The sequence below is a fragment of the Haliotis cracherodii genome, unplaced genomic scaffold, assembly GCF_022045235.1.
Source record: "Haliotis cracherodii isolate W230 unplaced genomic scaffold, xgHalCrac1.p SCAF_1, whole genome shotgun sequence".
NCBI lineage: Eukaryota > Metazoa > Mollusca > Gastropoda > Lepetellida > Haliotidae > Haliotis > Haliotis cracherodii.
In genome coordinates this window covers 77,989,633-78,016,945 of record NW_027266264.1, presented here as the reverse complement: position 1 = coordinate 78,016,945, position 27,313 = coordinate 77,989,633, and the positions used below count along the sequence as shown (strand labels likewise).

General features: G+C 42.0%; 2 protein-coding genes across 2 annotated transcripts in view; one reads left to right on the top strand and one right to left on the bottom strand.

The window, feature by feature from the left end:
- Positions 1-879: 879 nt before the first annotated feature.
- LOC139478006 (asparagine--tRNA ligase, cytoplasmic-like) lies at positions 880-19,766 on the top strand. Its single transcript, XM_071260411.1, has 18 exons — positions 880-1,069; positions 2,266-2,348; positions 3,082-3,156; positions 3,731-3,823; positions 7,177-7,266; positions 7,454-7,532; positions 8,019-8,089; positions 9,509-9,595; positions 10,791-10,877; positions 11,539-11,595; positions 12,037-12,114; positions 12,547-12,624; positions 13,666-13,787; positions 14,173-14,308; positions 14,812-14,925; positions 16,417-16,548; positions 16,955-17,086; positions 17,714-19,766. Exons 1-18 carry the CDS (start codon positions 1,030-1,032, stop codon positions 17,843-17,845), a joined length of 1,686 nt encoding a protein of 561 aa, XP_071116512.1. The 5' UTR covers positions 880-1,029; the 3' UTR covers positions 17,846-19,766.
- A 1,561-nt stretch (positions 19,767-21,327) lies between these two features.
- Positions 21,328-27,313, bottom strand: part of LOC139469213 (recQ-like DNA helicase BLM) — a 28,704-nt gene continuing 22,718 nt past the window's right edge. The window contains exons 23-28 of the mRNA XM_071251353.1: positions 26,545-26,762; positions 25,604-25,733; positions 25,292-25,486; positions 23,229-23,377; positions 22,318-22,382; positions 21,328-22,094 (exon numbers count right to left, since the gene is read on the bottom strand). Coding sequence (XP_071107454.1) covers positions 21,920-22,094; positions 22,318-22,382; positions 23,229-23,377; positions 25,292-25,486; positions 25,604-25,733; positions 26,545-26,762 — 932 coding nt within the window. The 3' untranslated portion in view covers positions 21,328-21,919. The remainder of the gene's footprint in view (positions 22,095-22,317; positions 22,383-23,228; positions 23,378-25,291; positions 25,487-25,603; positions 25,734-26,544; positions 26,763-27,313) is intronic.

Here is a 27,313-nt window from a genome sequence, read left to right as displayed (position 1 = left end):
AGAAGTAATCAGAGTTAATCAATAGTCATGTTATTTTCGGTATACATATTTTATATAGGAAGAAAATATATCAGTCAATATTATTTAAACTACACTCTCGTTTGCCCAGAATATCATAATATAATCTCGATTCTATTAATTTCTGTTACTATGACTTGAACACATATTGTTTCATTTACAATTTCATTAAAATCGGATCTTAGTTCTCACTACCGATAAACATAAACGATAACAAAAGATCTGATTTTAATGAGATTGTTACGTTTGTTGAAGTGAACTCTCCATCTAGCATATTAACAACTTGGCATGTAATTTCTCTCGCTCATGAGTATGGTTTGATTGGACGTCTGTTTTAACGTCGCATATTTCGATTCGATCTCTATGGTGGATCATATTTTTGTCCAGGCTATTGATAAGAATAGAGATATATAATAGACTCGATTATCGATGATGTATGAACACCTGGTCACAATTCAACAAATAAATAAACGCAACCCGAAAACAGTCACGGGAAAAGTAAATGTTTGATTATGGTGTCACGCCTTGCTCTGACAAAATAGGAGGAACAATTCGCTTAATTTATCCAAATCTTAGAATCTCATGACAATCATCAGTGATAAATACATTACTTAAGTAACATTGACGCATCAAAATAAATACACCAACCAATAGCAATTTGATCATAAGGTGAGTCAGTGTCCCAAACGGATAAAGAACAACTATTTAAACATATTTTGAACGTTTTAGATTTTCTTGTGTATATGCAAAATCCAAAACTAATTATTGTCGTTTGAAAGATTTTATTTGAAAAATAGATAATCGGTTTTATTTTCGTTTCAGTGAGAATCCCAGTCTAGAATTTAGAAACACGCACGTGTCCTGTTTTGGCCGGCAAGTTAGCGACAGTTTCATCATCCAAGTGTTTCATCAATATTTCAAGGCGTGTACACGACACATCCTTCATTTTTATGCAATATCCTATATTATCACAACCTGTGTGACAACTATCATTTGTAAGCTGGTAGTCTGATGGCAGAAATAGCATCACAAGTAGACAAGATGAGTCTAGGTGAGCTTTTTATTGCAAAAAGATATGTGTATAGAGCTAAGGCCTACTAAATCAATGAGTCTAGATTTCATGGTCGTACGCTCGGGTATAGTTTCGATACATTCTTAACTGACATTGATTTGGCAGTTAAATGACAAGTGATTGATATGTAGATTCCGTTATAGGTAAGATTGTATGGCTAACATATGGACAGACATGTAGTATGTAGGAGCTTATTAATACCAGGGAAGACTTAAATTTGTGAACATACAGGTAAGTGTTCTGATGGATGTTAGGTTATTTGTTATTTAACGCTGCACTCAGCAATATTCCAGCTATATTACGGCAATCTGTACATAATCGAGTCTGGACCAGACAATCCTGTGAGTGACATGAGCATCGATCCACACAATTGGGATACAATGACATGCATAATCTGACGGATGTAGTGTCATGTTCAGGTGATATTAAAATACTCACAAGAATTGAACTTTCCATTCTGTTGGGAATTGCTGACAATATGTTACATTTACAAACTGAGTGCACTGAATAAAAAATATATATCGTCGGATGGCCTATTTTCGGACGACACTGATTTTCGAACAGCCGTATTTGATATTGAATTGTCACTTTAATGAGAGGTGTGACATCATCAAAGCTGCCGCCTGGGGAGTGCACTTGTTCGGTCTGTCAAAATTGGTTCATGTGAAGTACTGTACACCTGTCAGAACACCCTAGTCATTCAGAATTTTGGTGCCCATGTCATGATAACAGGAAGAGTAAAATAGTGTGAACACTCTTATTTGACAAATATTCATATTTTGTATATAGGTTTCAAACTTTCAATCACTTTTTAAGTTTTAATGCCAACCTGCAAGAATTATGTTGAGAAATTGCGCAAAAACATGTCTGTTCATTCATGGAAACCCTGCTAAAGTACAAAACCAATCAGGTGTTCGAAAAAAGATGACACTCAAGTGCAGTGGAAGTTTACAGACGAGGCAATGGAGGTCATGCCTTTTTATCAAGGATTTGTTTTCTTTCGGAATGTAACAGAATTATTTTGCTGAAGACATCACCTACTGGTATGAAGCAGAATTTGACTTTTGATTCGTTCATCCCTCAAAATATCAGCAATGCAATCTTAAGTGTTCAAAATTAGGCTACGTCAGGATACTGAATCCACTGGACATGTTGTATTTGACGTTTTATTACAGCTGAAATCTACACATCTGAAAAGACTGGTTCTGATGAAACAGGAGATGGGACCGAAGGCAAGCCTCTGAAAACTGTCCTTCAGGTAAACAATCTGATATTAAATAGGTTTACTATGGTCTTGATTAAGAATCAAACTTGCTTTTGTTATGATAGTAACATGAATATATGACATGGTGACTTATAAGGTTTTTAAATATTCTTTTTGGAACCTGTTCATGTCATTTAGGTGTGCTTTTGGGTCCTTGATGATTAAGGCTATATTATTTAAATCTAATTGAGGACCCCTCTAAACATGCTGTCTATATTTTGTACATTAGGACCATGACAAGGATCTCTCGACTATCACCCTTTAACTGTTGATTTTAAAGTTCTAATGTTCTAAGTGGTAATTTTAATAGTAATTACACAGGAAGGTTTTTTTCATGTTACATGACACACAGTGGGAAAAAAAATTGGGATAAACTATTTGCTGGCATTTTTAACAGCATGAGTCTAATGGCAAAGTTGATGTCCTTTCTCGTCTCTGAATGATATTTGGTTAGTAGGATTACCTAGTGGATAAATCAAAATACAATCTAAATCTGGATCTAGTGATTTGTTAAGTAAGATAACTATATTTGTGGCAATAACCATATGGTGGATGCAGGGTGGTATTCACCACCAAATGTCTGTATGAAAATCATGGTTTGCCACTGCAATCATGGCAATAACCATGTGTTATTGCCACAGATAAATTTATTGGTATTTTTTTTTCATCATTACCATCATCATGATGCGTTTTAGATGTTTACAGTGTTCAATGTGTATGTTGACAGGCCATGCGGAAGGCCGGGAAAGAACCATTCCCAACTATATACGTTGATGGCAAAGAAGGACCTGAGGCCACACAGGTAGGTCCTGTTGAATTTTTGAGTAGAGTCGACTGTGTTGACTGTGTTGTACTGTATTTCAAAATGTTTGAGTGTGCCAAGCTGTATCGGGTGATACCATTTCATCACACCATGTAATGAGCTACTAATTTTCAGTATTCTAGTCAGCTGTACATACGTTGTACCCATGGAAGTTATTGTATTATTATTGTATGTGAGCATTCGTACCTGGTTTCAGAATGACGAATAAAGATCTGGGGTAAAATAATTCTTCAGCAACCCATTCTTGCTGTAAAAGGCGACTATGCTTGTCGTAAGAGGCGACTTACGGGATTGGGTGGTCAGGCTTGCTAACTTAGTTGATGCATGTCATCGTATCTCTATTGCGTGGATTGATGCTCATAATGTCAATCACTGGATTGTCTGCTCCAGACTTGATTATTTCTAGACCGTCGTCATATGGCTGGAATATTGCTGAGTGCGGCATTAAACAACAAATGCATGTAGTCAATAGATTATGAAGTGAATAGTGTTCATTAGGTTAAATCTCCTTCACAATTTATGATGTTAATATCGTGATCTGTTGACATCACAGAAATATGAAGTTGTGTCCAAGTCCCAGGTGAAGAAGATCCAGAAGATCTGGCAGAGAGAGCAGCACAAGCAGGCGGATAAGTCACAGAGAGACGTGAGTCTATCTCCGCACAATCAGGTGTCAAGTGTTGGCATGTTTGGTCTGTCTCCAGTAGCCAATGTTTCCCACAGTGATGCTGGTGTAGATTCCATCCCCAGTTACCAATGTTTCCCACACTGATGCTGGTGTAGATTCCATCCCCAGTAGCCAATGTTTCCCACAGTGATGCTGGTGTAGATTCCATCCCCAGTAGCCAATGTTTCCCACAGTGATGCTGGTGTAGATTCCATCCCCAGTAGCCAATGTTTCCCACAGTGATGCTGGTGTAGATTCCATCCCCAGTAGCCAATGTTTCCCACAGTGATGCTGGTGTAGATGTGAGTCCATCTCCGCACAATCAGGTGTCAAGTGTTGTCTAGTTTGGTCTGTCTCCAGTAGCCAATGTATCCCACAGTGATGCTGGTGTAGATTACATCTCCAGTAACCAATGTTTCCCACGGTGATGCTGGTGTAGATTCCATCCCCAGTAGCCAATGTTTCCCTCAGTGATGCTTGTGTAGATTCCATCCCCAGTTACCAATGTTTCCCACAGTGATGCTGGTGTAGATTCCATCCCCAGTAGCCAATGTTTCCCTCACTGATGCTGGTGTAGATTCCATCCCCAGTAGCCAATGTTTCCCACAGTGATGCTGGTGTAGATTCCATCCCCAGTTACCAATGTTTCCCACAGTGATGCTGGTGTAGATTCCATCCCCAGTAGCCAATGTTTCCCACAGTGATGCTGGTGTAGATTCCATCCCCAGTAGCCAATGTTTCCCACAGTGATGCTGGTGTAGATTCCATCCCCAGTAGCCAATGTTTCCCACAGTGATGCTGGTGTAGATGTGAGTCCATCTCCGCACAATCAGGTGTCAAGTGTTGTCTAGTTTGGTCTGTCTCCAGTAGCCAATGTATCCCACAGTGATGCTGGTGTAGATTACATCTCCAGTAACCAATGTTTCCCACGGTGATGCTGGTGTAGATTCCATCCCCAGTAGCCAATGTTTCCCTCAGTGATGCTTGTGTAGATTCCATCCCCAGTTACCAATGTTTCCCACAGTGATGCTGGTGTAGATTCCATCCCCAGTAGCCAATGTTTCCCTCACTGATGCTGGTGTAGATTCCATCCCCAGTAGCCAATGTTTCCCACAGTGATGCTGGTGTAGATTCCATCCCCAGTTACCAATGTTTCCCACACTGATGCTGGTGTAGATTCCATCCCCAGTAGCCAATGTTTCCCTCAGTGATGCTGGTGTAGATTCCATCCCCAGTAGCCAATGTTTCCCACACTGATGCTGGTGTAGATTCCATCCCCAGTAGCCAATGTTTCCCACAGTGATGCTGGTGTAGATTCCATCCCCAGTAGCCAATGTTTCCCACAGTGATGCTGGTGTAGATTCCATCCCCAGTAGCCAATGTTTCCCACAGTGATGCTGGTGTAGATTCCATCCCCAGTAGCCAATGTTTCCCACAGTGATGCTGGTGTAGATTCCATCCCCAGTAGCCAATGTTTCCCACAGTGATGCTGGTGTAGATTCCATCCCCAGTAGCCAATGTTTCCCTCAGTGATGCTGGTATAGATTCCATCCCCAGTAACCAATGTTTCCCTCACTGATGCTGGTGTAGATTCCATCCCCAGTAGCCAATGTTTCCCACAGTGATGCTGGTGTAGATTCCATCCCCAGTAGCCAATGTTTCCCACAGTGATGCTGGTGTATATTCCATCCCCAGTAGCCAATGTTTCCCACAGTGATGCTGGTGTAGATTCCATCCCCAGTAGCCAATGTTTCCCACAGTGATGCTGGTGTAGATTCCATCCCCAGTTACCAATGTTTCCCACAGTGATGCTGGTGTAGATTCCATCCCCAGTAGCCAATGTTTCCCAAAGTGATGCTGGTGTAGATTCCATCCCCAGTAGCCAATGTTTCCCACAGTGATGCTGGTGTAGATTCCATCCCCAGTAGCCAATGTTTCCCTCAGTGATGCTGGTGTAGATTCCATCCCCAGTTACCAATGTTTCCCACAGTGATGCTGGTGTAGATTCCATCCCCAGTTACCAATGTTTCCCACAGTGATGCTGGTGTAGATTCCATCCCCAGTAGCCAATGTTTCCCACAGTAATGCTGGTGTAGATTCCATCCCCAGTCACCAATTTTTCCCACAGTGATGCTGGTGTAGATTCCATCCCCAGTAGCCAATGTTTCCCACAGTGATGCTGGTGTAGATTCCATCCCCAGTAGCCAATGTTTCCCACAGTGATGCTGGTGTAGATTCCATCCCCAGTTACCAATGTTTCCCATAGTGATGCTGGTGTAGATTCCATCCCCAGTAGCCAATGTTTCCCTCAGTGATGCTGGTGTAGATTCCATCCCCAGTAGCCAATGTTTCCCACAGTGATGCTGGTGTAGATTCCATCCCCAGTAGCCAATGTTTCTCACAGTGATGCTGGTGTAGATTCCATCCCCAGTCACCAATGTTTTCCTCAGTGATGCTGGTGTAGATTCCATCCCCAGTAGCCAATGTTTCCCACAGTGATGCTGGTGTAGATTCCATCCCCAGTAGCCAATGTTTCCCACAGTGATGCTGGTGTAGATTCCATCCCCAGTAGCCAATGTTTCCCACAGTGATGCTGGTGTAGATTCCATCCCCAGTAGCCAATGTTTCCCAAAGTGATGCTGGTGTAGATTCCATCCCAAGTAGCCAATGTTTCCCACAGTGATGCTGGTGTAGATTCCATCCCAAGTAGCCAATGTTTCCCAAAGTGATGCTGGTGTAGATTCCATCCCCAGTAGCCAATGTTTCCCACAGTGATGCTGGTGTAGATTCCATCCCCAGTAGCCAATGTTTCCCAAAGTGATGCTGGTGTAGATTCCATCCCAAGTAGCCAATGTTTCCCAAAGTGATGCTGGTGTAGATTCCATCCCCAGTAGCCAATGTTTCCCTCACTGATGCTGGTGTAGATTCCATCCCCAGTAGCCAATGTTTCCCACAGTGATGCTGGTGTAGATTCCATCCCCAGTAGCCAATGTATCCCACAGTGATGCTGGTGTAGATTCCATCCCCAGTAGCCAATGTTTCCCACAGTGATGCTGGTGTAGATTCCATCCCCAGTAGCCAATGTTTCCCACAGTGATGCTGGTGTAGATTCCATCCCCAGTAGCCAATGTTTCCCACAGTGATGCTGGTGTAGATTCCATCCCCAGTAGCCAATGTTTCCCACAGTGATGCTGGTGTAGATTCCATCCCCAGTAGCCAATGTTTCCCTCAGTGATGCTGGTGTAGATTCCATCCCCAGTAGCCAATGTTTCCCATAGTGATGCTGGATTTGTGTCTTAATACACTTTGTACCACACACTTTTTTGTCTCAGGCTGCTGATGCTCAGAGGAGAGACATGAACCTGGAGGAAGCTAGGAAGGTTGTGCTAGAGATGGACAAGTCGTTGCCAGAGCCAAAGCAGGTGATTTTAGAAAGATTTATGTTTCACCCCTTCCCATTCCGAGTTTATGACCTTGTAGCTGGTGTTTGTCCTTGTGTAAACATGGCAATGTTCAGTACATAACCATGATCTTGTGACCAACATTCACATTAGGAAAAATGGTAAAAAGAAATTCTTAACATTCATGAATGAATTCTACTTGTTGCAGATAAAAATCAAGAGCTCTGTTGCAAGTCGTAACATTAGAGTAAAGATATTTGGCTGGGTCCATCGGCTAAGGCGCCAAGGTAGGTGAACATTCATTGTCTCTCTTCATCTTTCAGCAACTTGCTGTGCAGAGTTGCGTCCCTTGGGCATGACAGAAACCTATAAAAATTGCTTTAAATTTTGATTACAATCAATAATCGTGATAATGTTTGTCAGCACCGTAATCATGCTTGTCGGAATCACCGAAGTGGTAAACGTCTGAGACCTGCATCACTTTCCGCTTTCCTCCCACATTAGGCTGACACACCATGATATAACTGGAATACCTTTCAAAGCAGTATTAAACCAATTTCACTCACTCACCCAGTTGTATTTTAGATGGTATTGGACCAGTAAATTGATATAAATATTCATTAAACATCATCTTTAAAGATCATGGCACTGCCAAACCCTGTATTTTGATGATTTTTGTCTTAAGAATTTGTCTCATGTGACATCAATTAGAGATCATTGTGGTTTCCTTTAGTCCTAGATTTTTATCCTGATTCGTTTTTGTTTTGTTTTAGGAAAGAACCTGATGTTTGTTGTTCTCCGTGACGGAAGTGGATTTGTTCAGTGTGTGATGAATGACAAACAGGTAGCTTTATGAAACCTTGTGAAGTATGTAGGCCTGAATGGCCCTCATCGTCAATATGTCCGTAGTTGGTATACACCATGTTCCTCCGCCTGTGAATAGATACAGCCAATATGCGGTGTGGTCGTGGTGCGTGTCTATTTTTAGTTGGTAATGAAATGAGACTGTGCATTACTCATGTCTGAACATGTGAACCCTACCACTGCCTAACATTGAGGTAATGTGTGGAGTCCAGGCCGAAGGGTTTGGGCATGTGCACAGGAAATAGTGCCAATGTAATCTGAATGTTCATTGGTCTGAACACTTGCTTGTTTGCCGCTAGCTGGAACCAGGCCGTGACTAGATTCGTTGGTTGAAAATATTATCAGGTGATGATGGAACATGGTCTATACAAACCTGTGAAGTATTCATGATGACATCTTCCTGAGGCAAGGGAGTTATGAAAGTCCAGTTTCCACCCTTGCCGAACTAGGCTGGAATTATGGAGTTATGTTTTGGCTGGACTAATGAATCTATGCATAGTCCAATCAAAATCGGGTAACGAAATCCAGTTCGTAAACTGCCTTGCAGATATTTTCAAAATCTTTTCATGTTTTTGATCAAGGTGCTCACAAGATTTGATGCACTTCGCAAAATAAAAAAACATTTTATCACAATATAGATTTTGATTATCCATCAGTTTGAAGCATATGTAAGTGATATGTAAGGTGGAATCTGATTGGTCAATAGAAGGTACATAACTTGTAATAGCCACTGGTGGCGCTACTATCAAGCCCAGAAATTCCAGCCTGGTTTGGCAGGATGGAAACTGGACTTTTACAGTCAGTTAACTCCCTTGTCTCCTAAAGATGTCATGATGACCGCTTGGTTACGATGTGGAAACCTGGACTAACGGGATCGGGTGGTCAGGCTCGCTGACTTGGTGGATGCATGTCATCCTATTTAAATTGCATGGATCGATGCTCATGATGTCAATCACTGGTTTGTCTGGTCCAGACTTGATTGTTTACAGACCACCATCATATGGCTGGAATATTGCTGAGTGTGCCGTTAAACATCAAACAAACAAACAAACAAACAAACAAACAGATCTTAATTGTGATGAGACAACACATCACTGGTCTTATGATATATACTACTCAAAAGATGTTGAAGAACTCCCGAGGTACAAATTTGTGAGGCCCATTATGATTCATAAGACCAGTTAGAGGTGGTGGGGTTGTCTAGTGATTAAAGCATTCGCTCATCATACTAAAGACCCACATGGGTACAATGTGTGAAGACCGTGATATTGCTGGGATATTGCTAAAATCGGCATAAAACTCACTCACTCACACACTCACTCACTCACTCACTCACCCACCCACTCACCCACTCACTTGATTTGAATGGAAGTTGATGAAGTATACCTTTGTATTCTAGTGTCAGACGTACGATGCCTTGACGCTGTCCACGGAGGCTGCCATTGCTGTTTATGGTGTCATCAAGGAGCTTCCCGAAGGGAAGACGGTAAGTCATCAGCCATCTTTGTTAAACTGCAGCTCCCTGAAGGGGAGACGGTAAGTCATCAGCCATCTTTGTTAACCTGCAGCTCCCTGAAGGGAAGACACTAAGTCATCAGCCATCTTTGTTAAACTGCAGCTCCCTGGAGGGAAGACGGTAAGTCATCAGCCATCTTTGTTAACCTGCAGCTCCCTGGAGGGAAGACGGTAAGTCATCAGCCATCTTTGTTAAACTGCAGCTCCCTGAAGGGAAGACACTAAGCCATCAGCCATCTTTGTTAAACTGCAGCTCCCTGAAGGGAAGACACTAAGTCATCAGCCATCTTTGTTAAACTGCAGCTCCCTGAAGGGAAGACACTAAGTCATCAGCCATCTTTGTTAAACTGCAGCTCCCTGAAGGGAAGACGGTAAGTCATCAGCCATCTTTGTTAAACTGCAGCTCCCTGAAGGGAAGACACTAAGTCATCAGCCATCTTTGTTAAACTGCAGCTCCCTGAAGGGAAGACACTAAGTCATCAGCCATCTTTGTTAAACTGCAGCTCCCTGAAGGGAAGACACTAAGTCATCAGCCATCTTTGTTAAACTGCAGCTCCCTGAAGGGAAGACACTAAGTCATCAGCCATCTTTGTTAAACTGCAGCTCCCTGGAGGAAGACGGTAAGTCATCAGCCATCTTTGTTAAACTGCAGCTCCCTGAAGGGAAGACGGTAAGTCATCAGCCATCTTTGTTAAACTGCAGCTCCCTGGAGGGAAGACACTAAGTCATCAGCCATCTTTGTTAAACTGCTGCTCCCCTGAGTGACAGTATTGAGGGTCCTCTGTGGTGTGGACTTAATTATAAAGATTACTGTCACTTGGGATGGCACTACTGGATGTAGAGTCTATTTTACTCATTTCATGTACGCTAGAATGTAGATTGGGTTTCCTCGTCTGTAGAAATGTTCCCGACAGATTCATTCAGTCAGAGATAATGTAGACGGAGGCAAGAGCTAGTCAAAACAATGTCATCTGTGTTCACCCAAACTTCTTGGTATTCTTTTTCAGTGAAAGCTTGGAATTCAGTGAATTATGGAAAATTGTCATTCAACATATATAGCACACAGGAGTGTATGAATCATACTTCTGTAGACCTGAAGACGACAAGACTGTCATTGATTAGAACTTACCCTCCTCCACAGTGGCTTACCTTGATGTTTGTTTCAGGCCCCGGATAACCATGAGCTGTCTGTTGACTTCTGGGAACTAGTGGGAGGGTCTCCAGCAGGGGGCGCTGACAACTTGCTCAACGAGGTGAGTCTCATCCCATGGGGTCCACCATTGTTTGTAATACACACACTGAGCTGATGGCTTCCATCTCAGTACTGCTTGACCCAGACTCTCTCTGATCTGTCTCAGCTCCTAGTGTAGCAGGGGCCTTATCCCTGCATGTGTCACAAGATGTTGACTGTAAATGATGGTGAATTGTTTTACAAGTGTGCTAATTTGGTGATACATCAATTCCATTTGTAGAAGTGGACAGACTCGGGTGGTTGATGGCCATTCTTGCCCTACAATGCTTTGTTATCAACCATTGCATGACATTAGGAGGACAAAACACATGAAGCCTCAGTGTCTAGGATAATATTTCAGAATTGGAGATGAGCTTTATAATTTGACAGCTTTGTCAATGGTTTATTTAAAGATTGACCCACATGGGGATTCGTGGTTAGAATATGTTCACAACCTTTGCTGGTTGTAAGAGGCGACCAATTGCTTCGGGTAGTCAGATAATGTGGATTGCTGTTCACAATATTAATCACTGGATTGTCTGGTTCAGACTCAATTATCTACAGGTCGCCGTCATACAAATGGAATATGGCTGATTGTGGGGTTAAACAACAAAAGAACAACATATGATGTGTAATTTCTTAATGGTACCTTGATTCATGATTGATTTGTGGTATGTTTGTAGGAAGCACATGTTGATGTGCAGCTGGACAACAGACACATGATGATCAGGGGAGAAAATGTGAGTAGATTTGTGTTATATTTTAAGAACAGTAAAGTTTTCAATAGTTTGATATATGAAAACTATTTCTAAAAGATTGCATATTTTTACAATAATTTCGGTGAAATCGTATGCGAAGTGATCGGTAGATCGCACAACTCACATTACTAACAGCAACCACGGTCAGATTACCGCTATTGATGCCTTGAAATGAACTTTAGTTGCAAGAGAATGGATACACTTAAATGCCATACCATGATTCGCTAAAAGTTACATTTGAGGCAGTTTGACTATTAAATGTCAACATAACGTTTTCGCAATTGAAATAAATGTAGCGCGGGAAGTCCCTACGGTGTAGTATGATCCGTGTTGTCCCGGCTTGATGCTAAAACTCTGTGATATGACTGAAACACTACTGAAATCAGTGTTAAACTCTTTTCTCATTTTGTTTTCTGCTTGCAGACATCCAAGGTTTTGAAAATGAGATCGGTTGTCATGCAGTGCTTCAGAGATCACTTTATGGACCGGGGCTATTTCGAGGTCAGTATTTACAAGTGGAGAAGTACTTCCTGTGTATGTGAGACTATACATCTGTTATGTTGTATAGTATGTATCATATTTATTCCTCCGGTGTGAAAAACGGGAGGATATAGCAATCAGCATGTCCGCCAGGCATCCGTCTGTTTCAATTTCCAGAGCAAAATTCCTAAACCGTTGAATACTTCTTAATAAAACTTGCTATGCAGATCAATCTAGTGGTTAACTGGTGTCTTTTCATGATTTTGGTTGTTTTTTTTATATATTTTTTATTTATTTATTTTGTTTGTTTTGATGATGACAAGTTGAGACTTATACTGAAAATGAGGGTAGTGCTTGTTTCTGGAGCAGAAATTTATGTGATTACATTGAAGACCATGATTCGGTGTCTGGCCATATGAGTGTGTATACATAATGTTATTTCTCTTTGTGTAGGTGACGCCGCCCACTCTTGTACAGACTCAGGTGGAGGGAGGGGCAACATTGTTCAAACTGGACTTCTTTGGAGAGGAGGTAACTTCTGTTTTTGATACAGACCTCGCTAAGAGTAATTGTTTATATGATCCTAAGTGAAACTCCATTGATCCTGATCATACCAAGATGTCAGTCACTGGTTCACCGGTTCCAGCTTCATTACTGACCGATTCACTGACTTACAAACTCATTGTTGCACAGACTTACTGAATGATTCACTCTCCATCTCACTGACTTTACTTAATCACTTACTTGTTGACTGACTTTACAGCATGACTAGGTTGTTCACTCACTCACTCACTGATTTTAACCAACAGGCTCAGTGACTGATTTTTCACTCACTCACTCACTGACTATTCAATGACTGACACTCACTCACTCACTTAACTCAATTGCTCAATGACTGACTCATTCACTCCCTCACTGATTTTAACCAACAGGCTCAATGACTGATTTTTCACTCACTGACTATTCAATGACTGACACTCACTCACTCACTTAACTCAATTGCTCAATGACTGACTTGCCCACACACTCACTGACTTTAATCAATGACTGACTTGTTCACGGACTGACTCACTGACTCGTTCACGGACAGACTCGCTGACTCGCAGACTCTTACACGGACTGACTCACTGACTCGTTCACGGACTGACTCACTGACTCGTTCACAGACTGACTCGCTGACTCGTTCACGGACTGACTCACTGACTCGTTCACAGACTGACTCGCTGACTCGTTCACGGACTGACTCACTGACTCGTAGACTCGTTCACGGACTGACTCACTGACTCATTCACGGACTGACTCACTGACTCGTTCACAGACTGACTCGCAGACTCGTTAACGGACTGACTCACTGACTCGTTCACGGACTGACTCACTGACTCGTTCACGGACTGACTCGCTGACTCGCAGACTCGTTCACAGACTGACTCACTGACTCGTTCACGGACTGACTCGCTGACTCGCAGACTCGTTCACAGACTGACTCACTGACTCATTCACGGACTGACTCTCTAACTCGTTCACAGACTGACTCACTGACTCATTCACTCCCTCACTCACCCTGTGTTTCAGGCCTTCCTGACCCAGAGTTCCCAGCTGTACTTGGAGACGTGTCTGCCGTCGCTAGGAGACGTGTTCTGTATCGCTCAGTCCTACCGGGCAGAGAAGTCCAGGACAAGGAGACACTTAGCAGAGTAGGTTGGACAGACACACTGTAGATTCATTGTCCTCCTTTAAACCACTTTAACCAGTCCCCTGCCCAGAGGCTACAGTCCCAAATCTAAAGCAATTGCCAATAAAATATCCCCAAGTGAAATAAAAACAATTGCAGAGTTATTATAGTAATAACTAATGTTACGGCTTTGCAGAGATTGCATCCCATGCAGTTTCATGCATTTGGTCCTGGGCAGGACGGAGAATTGAATTAACATCTGACACATCTCTGTGGATGATTTCAGTTCAGATAATATACAATAAAAAAATTAGTGTAATTTGATTTATCTCTGGAAACTGACTAGAAATGTGACGAGATCATCTTTTTCTGTTGAAATGTATTTAAACGACATGTTCCCTTCTCAGATACACCCATGTGGAAGCTGAGTGCAGTTTTATAGACTTTGATGGTCTGTTAGATCGTCTGGAGGACCTTGTGTGTGATGTGGTGGATCGTGTACTTAAAACACCATACGGAGAGATTGTCTACGAACTTAACCCTGTAAGTTGGCGTTCTGCTACTTGTTTGTGGAGTGCAAAAAAAATAAAATAGTTATATCCTACAAACCTTACATGTGACCATTCCCATCAAGATCTGGGTGAGGAAAGATCTTCAGCAATCCATGCTTGTCGTAAGAGGCAACTAACGGACCAGGTGGTCAGACTTGATGACTTGGTTGATGCATGTCCCATTGGAGTGAATTGATGCTCATGACGTCTAGTCCGGATCTGAATATCTACAGACTGCCATCATATAGCTGGAATATTGCTGAGTGGGTTGTAAACAACAAACAAACATACACGAGACTGCTTAACAACAATGTACAGAACTAAGGACATGCTGCCAGAATGGTTGTTTATCTATAAGGTCTTGCCTTTAGAAAGCCCTTTTATTCATGTCAAAACATTTGTGTTAACTCAAAAGATAAACAAGTGATGGATGATTATAGAATTTTGAAAGTTCATGATATTATGCCTGTTATTGTGATTATTCTTTTTCTACAGGACTTCAAACCACCAAAAAGGCCATTCCGTAGAATGCAGTACTCAGATGCCATTGTCTATCTTAAAGAAAATAACATTACTAAGGAAGATGGGACTTTCTATGAATTTGGAGAGGTGAGCATTTAGTGTTCTCTGTACTGGTGGTGAGGTTAAATGGGGTTTGATGTTGTGTCCAGGATTATTGCACTTATGTAGAGAGGTGAAGGTGAGGTGAAATTGGGTTGAATGTTGTGTCCAAGATTATTGCCCTTATGTAGAGAGGTGAAGGTGAGGTGAAATGGGGTTGAATGTTGTGTCCAAGATTATTGCACTTATGTAGAGAGGTGAAATGGGGTTAAATGTTGTGTCCAAGATTATTGCACTTATGTAGAGAGGTGAAGGTGAGGTGAAATGGGGTTGAATGTTGTGTCCAAGATTATTGCACTTATATAGCGTTGCGTGTGGGTATGGGTGAGTGAATGGATTCTTGGGTTTGGGTGACCCTGCTTGTGTGCGTGCGTGCGTGCTTGCATGGCTGCTTGTACTAGTATGGACTAATGCTGACTTTATAGTGAGACCCACTGAGATACCATGCCACAGCTTAACATGAATCCCCACTCAGACACAGTATACTGACTCCGAGTCGACCAGTCCTTGTTTTATCCATTAATGCCAAGCGCCAGGCAAGGTGGTACTTGTAACGTCTTTTGGTTTGACGCGACTGGGGATCAAACCCCCGACCTTCCACTCTCTGGGTGGATGCTCTTCCACTAGATCACGGAGGCGGTCACACTTATATGCAGGTTTGATAGTGCCAGCCCACTGAAATACCATGTCGCAGTTTAACACAAATACCCCACTCCTACTGACTCCAAGTGAACCAGTCCTTGTTTTCTCCCTAAATGCCCAGTGTCATGCAGGGTAAGAAAACCCTTTCGCTTTGTATGACGCGGCCAGGGGATTGAACCATAAGCTGCCACTGTGCTAAATCAGTTTAAGGCATTAGTTTAGACAAGGATGTAAACTTCAATTGTCGTGTCTATTATGGGACTTTTAACAAGTAAAAGTTTATTACAATAGGGTTAGAAATAACCACACACCAGTCTATTGTTTCCGTCATCCAGACGGCATTGTTGATGGCATTCGAATCTTATTGTAACGTATGGCCTGAATGTCATCACCTAGAAACGACATCATAGCTGAAGATCGTTGTCATCATTAAACAGTTGTAGTTTCTTAGACGACAATCGTAACCAGCAGATTTTTCTAAGTGGATCTCAGAAGTATTAGGAAATAATGTTTAATAAAGTAATTATTACACTTGCATGTCTGTCTCACTGATTTACATGCTCTTGTAGTAATGTCTATAACTGCAAGCACTGATACTTAGGGTTGAATGATTTAGTTGTAGTTCTTTCAGACTATTATAATCCTCCTTTGACTTTCCAGTATATGATATCTGGAATTTTCAGGGTGATTGTGGTTGTACAAATATTAGCACCGTATTCATATGTTGAAGATGACAATCTTTTCACATCCTTGGCTACTTTGTTGCTGTTTTTTACTGTGATCACCTCTAAAGCCTTATGTATTTGAGAAGTAACGTTTAGATGTATATGTTTGCAGGATATCCCAGAAGCCCCGGAAAGGAAGATGACCGATAAGATTAACGAGCCTATGTTCTTGTGTCGCTTCCCTGCTGAAATCAAGTCATTCTATATGCAGAGAACTGAAAGTGATCGCAGGTTAACAGACTCTGTAAGTGTGACGTAACCTGAAAACTCAAAACTGTATTAGTTTTAAGTATTGATATATTTGTCACATAAACCATTTGATCTATTTGTTTATCCTTGAATTAATGTTCAATTCATCCTTCCTTTAACATAGACCAGTGCAAAATCCCTGTGTAATCATGAACACACCTTAAAAGGAAACTAAGCTGTGAGCTTTGTGGTTAGATTTTGATTCCCTACATTGGTAGTTATGTGGTACATTCAGTGCGTGAACATGGTGAAGACACTTCTTTGGAGTCCTCTTCTTGATATTGCCATATTATTGCTTAGGCAGTGTAATGCCCTACTCAATCTCTAATTTATGTATATTTGAAGGAATTGGTTTGAGATGCAAACCTGACCTATCTTCTCTATTAATTGTGCTGCTACAGGTCGACCTGCTGATGCCGAATGTTGGCGAGATTATTGGAGGCTCGATGAGGATCTGGCACCATGAGGAGATGGAAGAAGGCTTCAAGCGAGAAGGCATCGACACCAAGCCTTACTACTGGTACATTGACCAGGTGGGACATGCTATTGTCATTGTTTGTTTGTTTGTTTGTTTATTTGTTGTTTAATGCCACACGCAGCAATATTCCAGCTATATGATGGCGGTCTGTAAATAATAGTCTGGACCACACAATCCAGTGATTGACATCATGAGCATCGATCCACTCAATTGGGATACGATGACATGCATCAACCAAGTCAGTGTGCCTGACCACCCGATCTTGTTAGTCGCCTCTCACGACAAGCATAATCGCATTTTACGGTAAGCATGGGTTGCTGAAGACATATTCTACCCTGGATCTTCACGGGTCGCTTGTTGTATCTAGATGGAGAGTTGATGCAAAGCAATGTATGCTCAAGTGCTTCGATGGAATCATGAAACAATGTCTTTCATTTATCATCTGATCTTTATCCTGTACATGTATTTCAAATAGAAAAAGTTGATAACTGTTTTATCAAACCAATACTAGCTTCATAAAGTGAACTTAAGCCAGAAAATACGACGATTGATATGCTAGCAGTAATAGATTTGCACTAATTCAAAATATGTACCATTCTATATGGCTATATTTTATGTAAAAAACACAAAATACAAAAGCGCCATTTGAAGCAGCTGAACTAATGAAACTTTTCTTTCACAGAGAAAGTTTGGTACATGCCCCCATGGCGGGTATGGCCTCGGCCTGGAACGTTTCTTGTGTTGGATGCTCAACAGATACCACATCCGTGAAGTCTGCCTGTACCCACGCTTCCTGGAGCGCTGTAAGCCTTGAGCCACCGGCTGGCATGTACAGCACACACATCTATAGACCCTGTTGTAAATACAGAACTCAAGTCTCTACCTAACTCAAATAAAAGACATGAAAACGACTGTTAACTTTTGGATATGCTTAATTATTTGTTTAGATGCAGTGATTTAACTGAAATACTGCTCAAAGCAGTATTAAGCCTGACTCATTCAAATGTTTAGGTTAAGACTATTTTATGTTTAATGTTAGTCTAGATACAGTTGTGCCAAAGGTTTCTAACTGTAGCATTGTTCTGCTTGTTGGTACATTGGTTTACATATTTATTATTTTCCAAGAAAACGCAGCGGTCAATACTTTCTGACACCAGACAAAACATGTCTACTTTTCATCTCTCGTGCCCAAGGGTCTTATTGAAAAGTCCTGTGACTCCACTATTATTGTCTTCACTTGTGAGTAAATATCTGGCACTTGTCACTGAAGATTTGGTGCAAACACATCTTAATGAAAATGTACTATTAGTGGTGTGTTCATTATTGTAGCATACCAAAATATATTCTGCAACATTCTGCAGAGAAGATTCTTCCTGGGATATGCCTATCATAAGTGTTTTTTGTTTTTGTTTTGTGTTTAACACTTTACTCATTAATATTCCAGCTACATGATGATATATCATGATAGGCATAGGGGCGGTAGGGTAGCCTAGTGGTACAAGTGTTCGCTTGTCACACCGACGATCCGAGTTCGATTCTCAATATGGGTACAATATGTGAAGCCCGTTTCTGGTTCCCCAGCTGTGATGTTGCTGGTATATTGCTAAAAGCAGCATAAAACAATACTCACTTGTTGATAAGCATAAGTAGCTCCAACTATCCTAAAGTGGAAAGGCCACATGGCCATGGGAAGTTCACTGGATTGTCTGGTCCTGGTCCTGGTCTAGACTTGATTAATTACATACCGCCATCACATAGCTGGAAATATTGATGAGTGTGGTGTAAAACAACTAACAGTATACTGAAGAAGTAGGTTATAGTTGAACGGCTGACTCAAGTAGTGATGTGGCTGTGGCAGATGGTGTATTATTGGAGCTACATTTATAAACCGTTGGATTATGGTGTTTGGGGAACTACAAGACTAGTTATACAAGATCATGTTGGGAATAAATTGTGTTTCTGAATGTGTTTATCAATTAAGAAGATGAGGTCTTTGAATGGCCTTTTGAAGTGATACACAAAAGGAAGGGAATTTATGGGTGTCAACTTCTTTTTTATGAGGAACACGATATTTTGGAGTATATACTTACTCCATCATTCATGAAATGTTCCTCATAATAAAAAAAGTTTACATCCATAAGTTCTCTTCCCCGTTGAGAAGATGTTCATCACTAGTGACAGTGCAACAGTTAGCAGTTGTGACCATGTTACATTTGGCATATGTGTGGAGTGTCATTGACCCACATTTACCATGGGTTACATTGGACCAGTTTTTCAAAGAACAATTAAATGCAATGCAGATGTTGACGGGTTTTCTGTATAAATTGTCCTGCGTTTTTCCAAAACCAAGAATCTCTATCATATACAGAACTCACTTCCTTCGTTAAGATTCCAAAACTTTGTGTTGTTTGTCATTACTGTTGATCATGAAGCCCCAATTTGGACCATGAATTACTCCTCAGATGGTTTTCCTTGATCCATTAACCAAGAACAGTGATATTACTGAAGTATGCTGTCTTGTCCATATTATGTCCTGCATTTCTTTGTACATTGAATGTTAATGCATACAAACGTCTTTGTTATGGCTCCTGAGATGCAGTGATTGATACAAGAGGATGTTGAGCCAATATGAAATGTGTTCAACATGCTTACTTCACCATTTTATTTATTTCACATGATCTTTGATGTACTGAAAGTGACATATCTTTGCTGCAATATTGAATAAATAGCTTTACACAAGCCAATTGGGTTTTTTAATGTGTGCTACAACTGCAATTCTATGGAAAGGGGCCAATGTCAGCCCCTGGAATCGTCCAAGTGATCTTGATAAAAATACTGTGTATCCCACCTTGGAGGGTAATGAATTTCTCTGCAGGGGAATAAATCTCTTATACCCCGCCACAAGCAATGCAGGTTGCACGTGGATTTGTGAGAGGCAGTCTAAATCCCTTATGCCTGCACGCTTTTTCCGAGTTAGTGTCACGTCAATGACAGTGTCTATCAATTTTGAATTTGTTGGAATTATTTTACAATGTCATATTAAAACATGTCGATAAAGATATATTCATTGTAGCAGGATCACTCAGGGTACATGGGGTTTTATGCTAAAACGTATACTGTATCCCGCCTGGAATGGAAATAAATTTCTGAGAGGGAGAATAAATCCCTTATACCCTGTTTTGAAGCAAAAATACCTCGCACTTTTTCTAAGTCAATGAGAAACCTCAGCTCAGTTGAACAGCTATTTTCTATCAATTTTGAAATTTGTATAAATTCTGACCCCTCCGTGGTCTAGTGGTAGAGTGCCAGCCCGGTGAGCGGAAGGTCCAGGGTTTGATTCCCGTCCGCGTCATACCAAAAGATGTTACAAGATGGTATTAGTTGTTACCCTATCTGGCGCTCAGCATTAGGTGGCTAAAACAATGACAGGTCGGCTCAGAGTCAGTATACTGTGTCTGAGTGAGGTATTCATGTTAAACTGAGGCATAGTATCTCAGTGTGCTAGCACTATAAATCGGCATCAGTCTGGAATAATACACACAGACACACACGTCACTATGTAAGTGCAATAATCTTGGACGCAGCGTTAAACCCCATTTCACCCCACCACCTTGTATTTATACTTTTACAGTGTTGTACGAAAACATGTCTGTAAGCTAAATTTGTGCAGCTGTATCACTCGAGGTATGTGGCTTTATGCGTTAATCGCCTCATATGACCAACATAGGTTGCTGGGGACCTATATTCTTTCCCAAATTCTCCATCAGTGTGGGATTCCCAAAGAATTATATAGAAAGACAACAGGAGACGATAGTTGCAGCTAAACATTATTTTTTTAATCAATTCACAGTTTCCCTGACAAGAACCTAATGCCCATATTTTTGTACACTACCTGTATATACAAGTCTAAGGAAATTACATTTTAACCGTTAATGCTTTGGATAATTCAATAACCCTCATTATAATTTATAGCTATTACATATTGCAAAACATTCCTGTCCCTCCCACACACTGATCCAGGTAACTTTATTATTGCTTAGAATAGAAATATTTTCAAATATCAAAAGAAACAAAAAAGAATTATTTTTTTGTAAACACCATGGGCCATGGAATAATCCCATTACAAGCTTACTGATAATCTATATTTTAAAAAATAAAATCAGAAATATTGACATATTTTTTACGATGACCACAATTCAGCAGCTTCTTGCAAAAAATGTTGACCAATTTTTTTAGCCAGTACTTTATGTAAAATTATTTACAGATAAATGCAAACTTGTGACCTTAGTGTTTAAATTTTATTTAGAATTATCAGTTATGATTGAGGATTTCATAAAAATTACTAAGAGTAGCTCTGGCCATGGTTGAAAACTGAAGTAGCCAGTACTATCTCGCTTTTGAATAATCTGATAAATAAATTATTTTTGTACAATAAGAAATAAATCCACACACAATATTTGCAAGTAACTGTTAAATGCAGTTACAAATATTTACAAGGGTACATAAAATACATCACATAATTTCTAAATCCAATGGCAGAGTAGATACAACAAACTTATCTTTGTCTTGAAAAATCCTATCAAGGCACATCCGTTACACATTCTCCACTGAGTAGTTATGCATTGCTAGACTCGATGAGAAAAATACTGTACAATGTCACTAGGTGACTGCGTTAGTTTACGTTGCTTTGAACAGTATTTAAGTTATGTCACAAGGTGGGTGTAAAACCCAAGTGATGCAGGTAATGTACATAATTTACATCCTTGGTGAGACTGACGAGCAGGGATATAGTGCTGACAGTCCAAGTTTTATAATCAGGACGAGATTTCTTCAAACCCATGACAATGTTAAGAGCATGTCCACACAGACTGCTAGAGCGCAGCAGAAGTCACTTTTTCTTGATGAGGAACATGTTGGACGCGAGGAATGTGCGTGGTTGTGGTGCAGGCATCATCCCGAGGCTGCTGGAGCTGGAGCTGGCAGATCGGGCTGGTGGTGTGGTTCTTGAGGATGCAGCAGCTTTCTTCCCCTTAGTGTAGCTGTACTGATTGAAGGAGCTGTTGCTGTAACAAAGCATAGATTGTTTGGTTATGTTAGAGTATTGTGTCTAGGTTTCCTTGTCCCACATGTTCTACTGTTTCAAAAAACGACAGATATTTTGGATCCAATTTCTTTGTTACTGTGAATAATGTTAAATTTGGTGACATTTTTTCCCAATGTAAATAAACTTGCTTAAAGTTATCTGTGTGATGGTTTCTACATCTTGACACATTAGCTTCATCTTACCTCTTTTTCCCAGAGCTCTTGCCTCGTGTTGAACCTTTTTTGGCCTTTTTACCACGATAATTTTTCTGTTGAAGGGAACAATTTCAATTTTACTATGAAGTACCATTTTGAATGGTATTATGCATAAAACAAAGTAATTAATTACAAAAATTATAACACTACAGTCCTCCCTGGTTTTAATGCCACCTTTCGTCCAGCGGAAAATATGCCATAGTAACCAGGGAGATGAAAAACAGACAGACTTGTATACTGTAAATCTTGAAATTAACGCGAGCGTGAATTAAATGCGAAAAATGCGATTGGTCTTTGCTCGCTTTTTTTAACTTCGCATTTATGTCTCAAAATGACTGTCAACAATAAGACGGCCTCACTGCACACTTGGATAGCGGAAATACCAATTTAAATATTAATACAAACATGGTTTATTGAGCAGCAGTTGTAACAAGTATTCAAACACTAGGAATTACACAATGGGCATCCGTTGAGTTATCACTGCTTGGTCAAGAGTTCTACCCATACATGTCAAGCTTGTTGACACCTTCTCCCCATACCAATCAGTGAACTGTTGTTGGTTCAATTATTTTATTGCCTTTGAACTTGCTTAATGCCAGTAAACAGATTAAACATATAAACTGTGTGTTGTTTATTGTTTATATGGAAGTGTTCTGCTCAGTGCTCATCTGATTAAGGTAAGGATATGTATCATTCCGCTGGGATTTGGGTGGGGGGGAGTGGCATTGATATTGAGTCGCATTTTTGGCCAGGGGTCAGCAGTCGTATTAATTTGGAGACGCATTAATTTCAAGATTTACAGTATCTTGGGAACATTTGACATGCCAAACATTAGCCTTTACTCAAATTGCCTTGAACTGAATGATATAATGCCAGTATGTGATCCCAGCTGTTCTTACCTTGCCCCTCCATCCTGATCCACCTCGTCTCCCGCCTCCGCGACCGCGATTACTTTGGGACTCCTCAAAGTAATGTGATGTCCATTCATCTATCGCCTCCTCGCTGCCTTCATCCTTCTGACTACTGCATCGTCGGTCATCCTCAAGAGCTGTGGGGAAAGATAAAGACTTCCACTTGTTTGTTTGTTTTAACTCTGTATTCCAGCTGTATGGTGGAGGTCCTTAAATATAGTCAGGACCAGACAATCCACTGAATGATTCATTCTAACCTGGATCTTCACTTGGATCCTATCCAAGTTCATGAAACATTTATGAAACATAAAGGTCTATGAGTGTAAAGACTGATAACAACACATCAATGACAAGCAGTGGTAAACGTCACAAGTTGCTCTACATACGAGCATTCCCTCAGATTTGAACATACAAAATAGAAACATACACTCGACAGGGAGACACCGCCAGAAGCCCCACAGGGAGACACTGTCAGAAGCCCCACAGGATGACACTGTCAGAAGCCCCACAGGCAGACACTGCCAGAAGCTCCACAGGCAGACACTGTCAGAAGGTCTACAGGGAGACACTGCCAGAAGCCCAACAGGGAAACACTGCCAGAAGCCCCACAGGGAATCACTGCCAAAAGCCCCACAGGGAGACACTGCCAGAAGCCCCACAGGGAGACACTACCAAAAGCCCGACAGGGAGACACTGTCAGAAGCCCCACAGGGAGACACTGCCAGAAGCCCAACAGGGAGACTCTGCCAGAAGCCCCACAGGGAGACACTACCAAAAGCCCCACAGGGAGACACTGTCAGAAGCCCTACAGGGAATCACTGCCAAAAGCCCCACAGGGAGACACTGCCAGAAGCCCCACAGGGAGACACTACCAAAAGCCCGACAGGGAGACACTGTCAGAAGCCTGACAGGGAGACACTGCCAGAAGCCCAACAGGGAGACACTGCCAGAAGCCCCACAGGGAGACACTACCAAAAGCCCCACAGGGAGACACTGTCAGAAGCCCTACAGGGAATCACTGCCAAAAGCCCCACAGGGAGACACTGCCAGAAGCCCCACAGGGAGACACTGTCAGAAGCCCCACAGGGAGACACTGCCAGAAGCCTCACAGGGAGACACTGCCAAAAGCCCCACAGGCAGATACTCCTGGAAGCCCCACAGGGAGACACTACCACCCCACAGGGAGACACTGCCAGAAGTCCCACAGGGAGACACTGCCAGTAGCTCCACAGGGAGACCCTGCCAGCAGCTCCACATGGAGACACTGCCAGAAGCTCTACAGGGAGACACTACCAAAAGCCCAACAGGGGAACACTGCCAGAACTCCCACTGGGAGACACTGCCAGAAGTCCCACAGGGAGTCACTACCAAAAGCCCAACAGGGAGACACTGCCAGAAGCCCCACAGGGAGACACTGCCAAAAGCCCCAACAGGGAGACACTGCCAGAAGCCCCACAGGGAGACACTGCCAAAAGCCCCACAGGGAGTCACTACCAAAAGCCCCACAGGGAGACACTGCAAAAAGCCCCACAGGGAGACACTGCCAAAAGTCCCACAGGGAGACACTGCCAGAAGCCTCACAGGGAGACACTGCCAAAAGCCCCACAGGGAGATACTCCTGGAAGCCCAACAGGGAGTCACTGCCACCCCACAGGGAGACACTGCCAGAAGTCCCACAGGGAGACACTGCCAGAAGCCTCACAAGGAGTCACTGCCAAAAGTCCCACAGGGAGTCACTGTCAGAAGTCCCACAGGGAGTCACTGTCAGGAGCCCCACTGGGAGTCACTGCCAGGAGTCCCACAGGGAGTCACTGCCAGGAGTCCCACAAGGAGACACTGCCAGAAGCCCCACAGGCAGACACTGCCAGAAGCTTGACAAGGAGACACTGTCAGAAGTCATACAGTGAGACACTGCCAAAAGTCATTCAGGGAGATACTGCCAGAAGCCCCACAGAAAACACTATCAGAAGCCCCACAGGGAGACACTGCCGGAAGCCTCAGATGCAAACGCTGCAAGAAGTCATACAGGAATACACTGTGCTGCTACTTACTGGAAAACATGCAGCAGTACTTGGTTGTAATGTCGAGGAATCTCTCGGCACCATAGGCTGAAATCCTGTAGTTTGTCAGGCCATCAATCTCACTACTCCTCATCTCCTCCAGGGTTAAAGGTCGCTTGTCAGCCAACTGCCACAGGATTTGGTTTGTGAACACAGAAGTGTAATTCTTGATGTTGTGCTCTCTCGCTGCAAAACACAAACCAAAACAGTAAATATCAACAGCAACCATCACACAAAAGAAACAATAGAATGGTTCCTAGTATGACTATTGCTCTAAAATAGATGACAGACACAGAAACTAACCTATTGTCTTAGCCATGGCCAGCAGTTCCTTGTAGCATTCATCCAGCAACTTGTCATAGTCACTCTGGGCCTCCTGGCCAATCTTTGCCACCTCCGTCCTGCTCTTGCTGCCATGCACTGCAAGCTCCACCTGGTAACCAGCAGTTATGATCAGTCCACACAGGAAATGCTTGCATCCATCATCACTACTGATAATGCCACTTTGATGCATGATCACCTTCCAATTCAATTCATATTGTGTAGCTGACAGTATATATCAGCTTCAGGTCAAGTGACACCACAGCATATTTGAATGCTGGGGTGATCCTGTGTATACGCCCTGTGAGGCCATGCTCTTTTCCCCATCCCTAATTTGTGTAGCTGGCATAATATACAATTTATTTGGATAAAATATTCTCAGATTTCAAATAGTACAACACACATTACATATACACTGCAACATAAACCATGAGTGCTAAATCAGCTGATAATAGCCCACTTACACGAAAATGAATGATGCCAAAAGATGAGGATGGTGGAGGAGGCTCAAAGGTTTTAAACATAGGCTATCACATGTTTCAAATTTCAAATAATTAAAAAATTACTGAACAATCTGCAATCTTTGTATCATGTTTCTAATGATTGCAAAGTCACTGAACAATCTGCAAACTTTTTCCTTTTCAAACTGCTCTGAAATATTTATAGTCAAGATGTTTCCACACGATTTGACATAAATAGGCGTATTGCGACACATATAGTATCGCAAACTTGCTGTATCGTTTCACGCCTAATGTTACAGATGATTTAAAATGTACTGAACGATCTTCAAACTCCTTATTGTTTCTAATGATTTCAAATCTGACAAATCTTCTGACAAATCTACAAATGCTTTACAAGATAAGTAAACATGCATCATTTCCCAAGAAAGAGATGATCTCGGCACCACCAGTTTCCGGTCTCACCTTGATCTTGCCCTGCATGAGTTCGGCACTCCTCTTGCCCTGCTTGATGTAGCAGACCGCATGCTCCATGGCTGTGATCTGGAGATCCTCCATCAGGATGCAGTCAATCACCAGCTTCCGGAACAGCCGCTCTGCATCCTGACGGGAGTACGCACTGCCCCGCCCATGGAGGGGGTGTCGGTCGTGGCCGGTTTCCTGGATCTTTGTGTTCTTCGATCCTGGGTAAAACATGACTCAGTTTATTACCTACGAAGGCAAACATATCGGGGGGTTCATAAAAACCATATGCGCCCCAGGGTCACATCACACCACGAGACAACAATGTATTGTTTTCGTCACTCGGATGACATAGTGGATGTCATTTGAATCTTATTGTGACGTGTGGTTGGAATCACGTCACACTAGAAATGACGTCACAGCTGAAGATTGTTAACATCATTCGACAAATTCTAGTTCGCTGCTGTTGCGACTGTCCTGATAGGTAAACGCCATAAGTTGTCCCTGTATGTAGACATCTTCTTTGGTAAGAAACAGTGATATATAGAACATTATATTCGTTTTCATGTCATACTATGTTTACGACACGAATGTCTAAATTTCGGTATTTCCTGAGTGAGATAGAGACAGCCTCCGTGGTCTAGTGGTAGAGCGTCCGCCCGGAGAGCGGAAGGTCTGGGGGTTCAATCCCTGACCGCTTCATACCAATAGACGTTAAAAGATGGTACTTGTTGTTACCCTGTCTGGCGCTCGGCATTAAAGGGCTAAAACA

What these genes read in the sequence shown, in the direction of transcription:
- LOC139478006 (XM_071260411.1), top strand. Translation starts at nt 1,030, where the DNA reads ATGGCAGAAATAGCATCACAAGTAGACAAGATGAGTCTAG. An exon ending in CGTTGCCAGAGCCAAAGCAG is followed by an intron (nt 7,267 to 7,453) that starts GTGATTTTAGAA and finishes TACTTGTTGCAG; the next exon opens with ATAAAAATCAAGAGCTCTGT. An exon ending in ACTACTGGTACATTGACCAG is followed by an intron (nt 17,087 to 17,713) that starts GTGGGACATGCT and finishes TTTCTTTCACAG; the next exon opens with AGAAAGTTTGGTACATGCCC.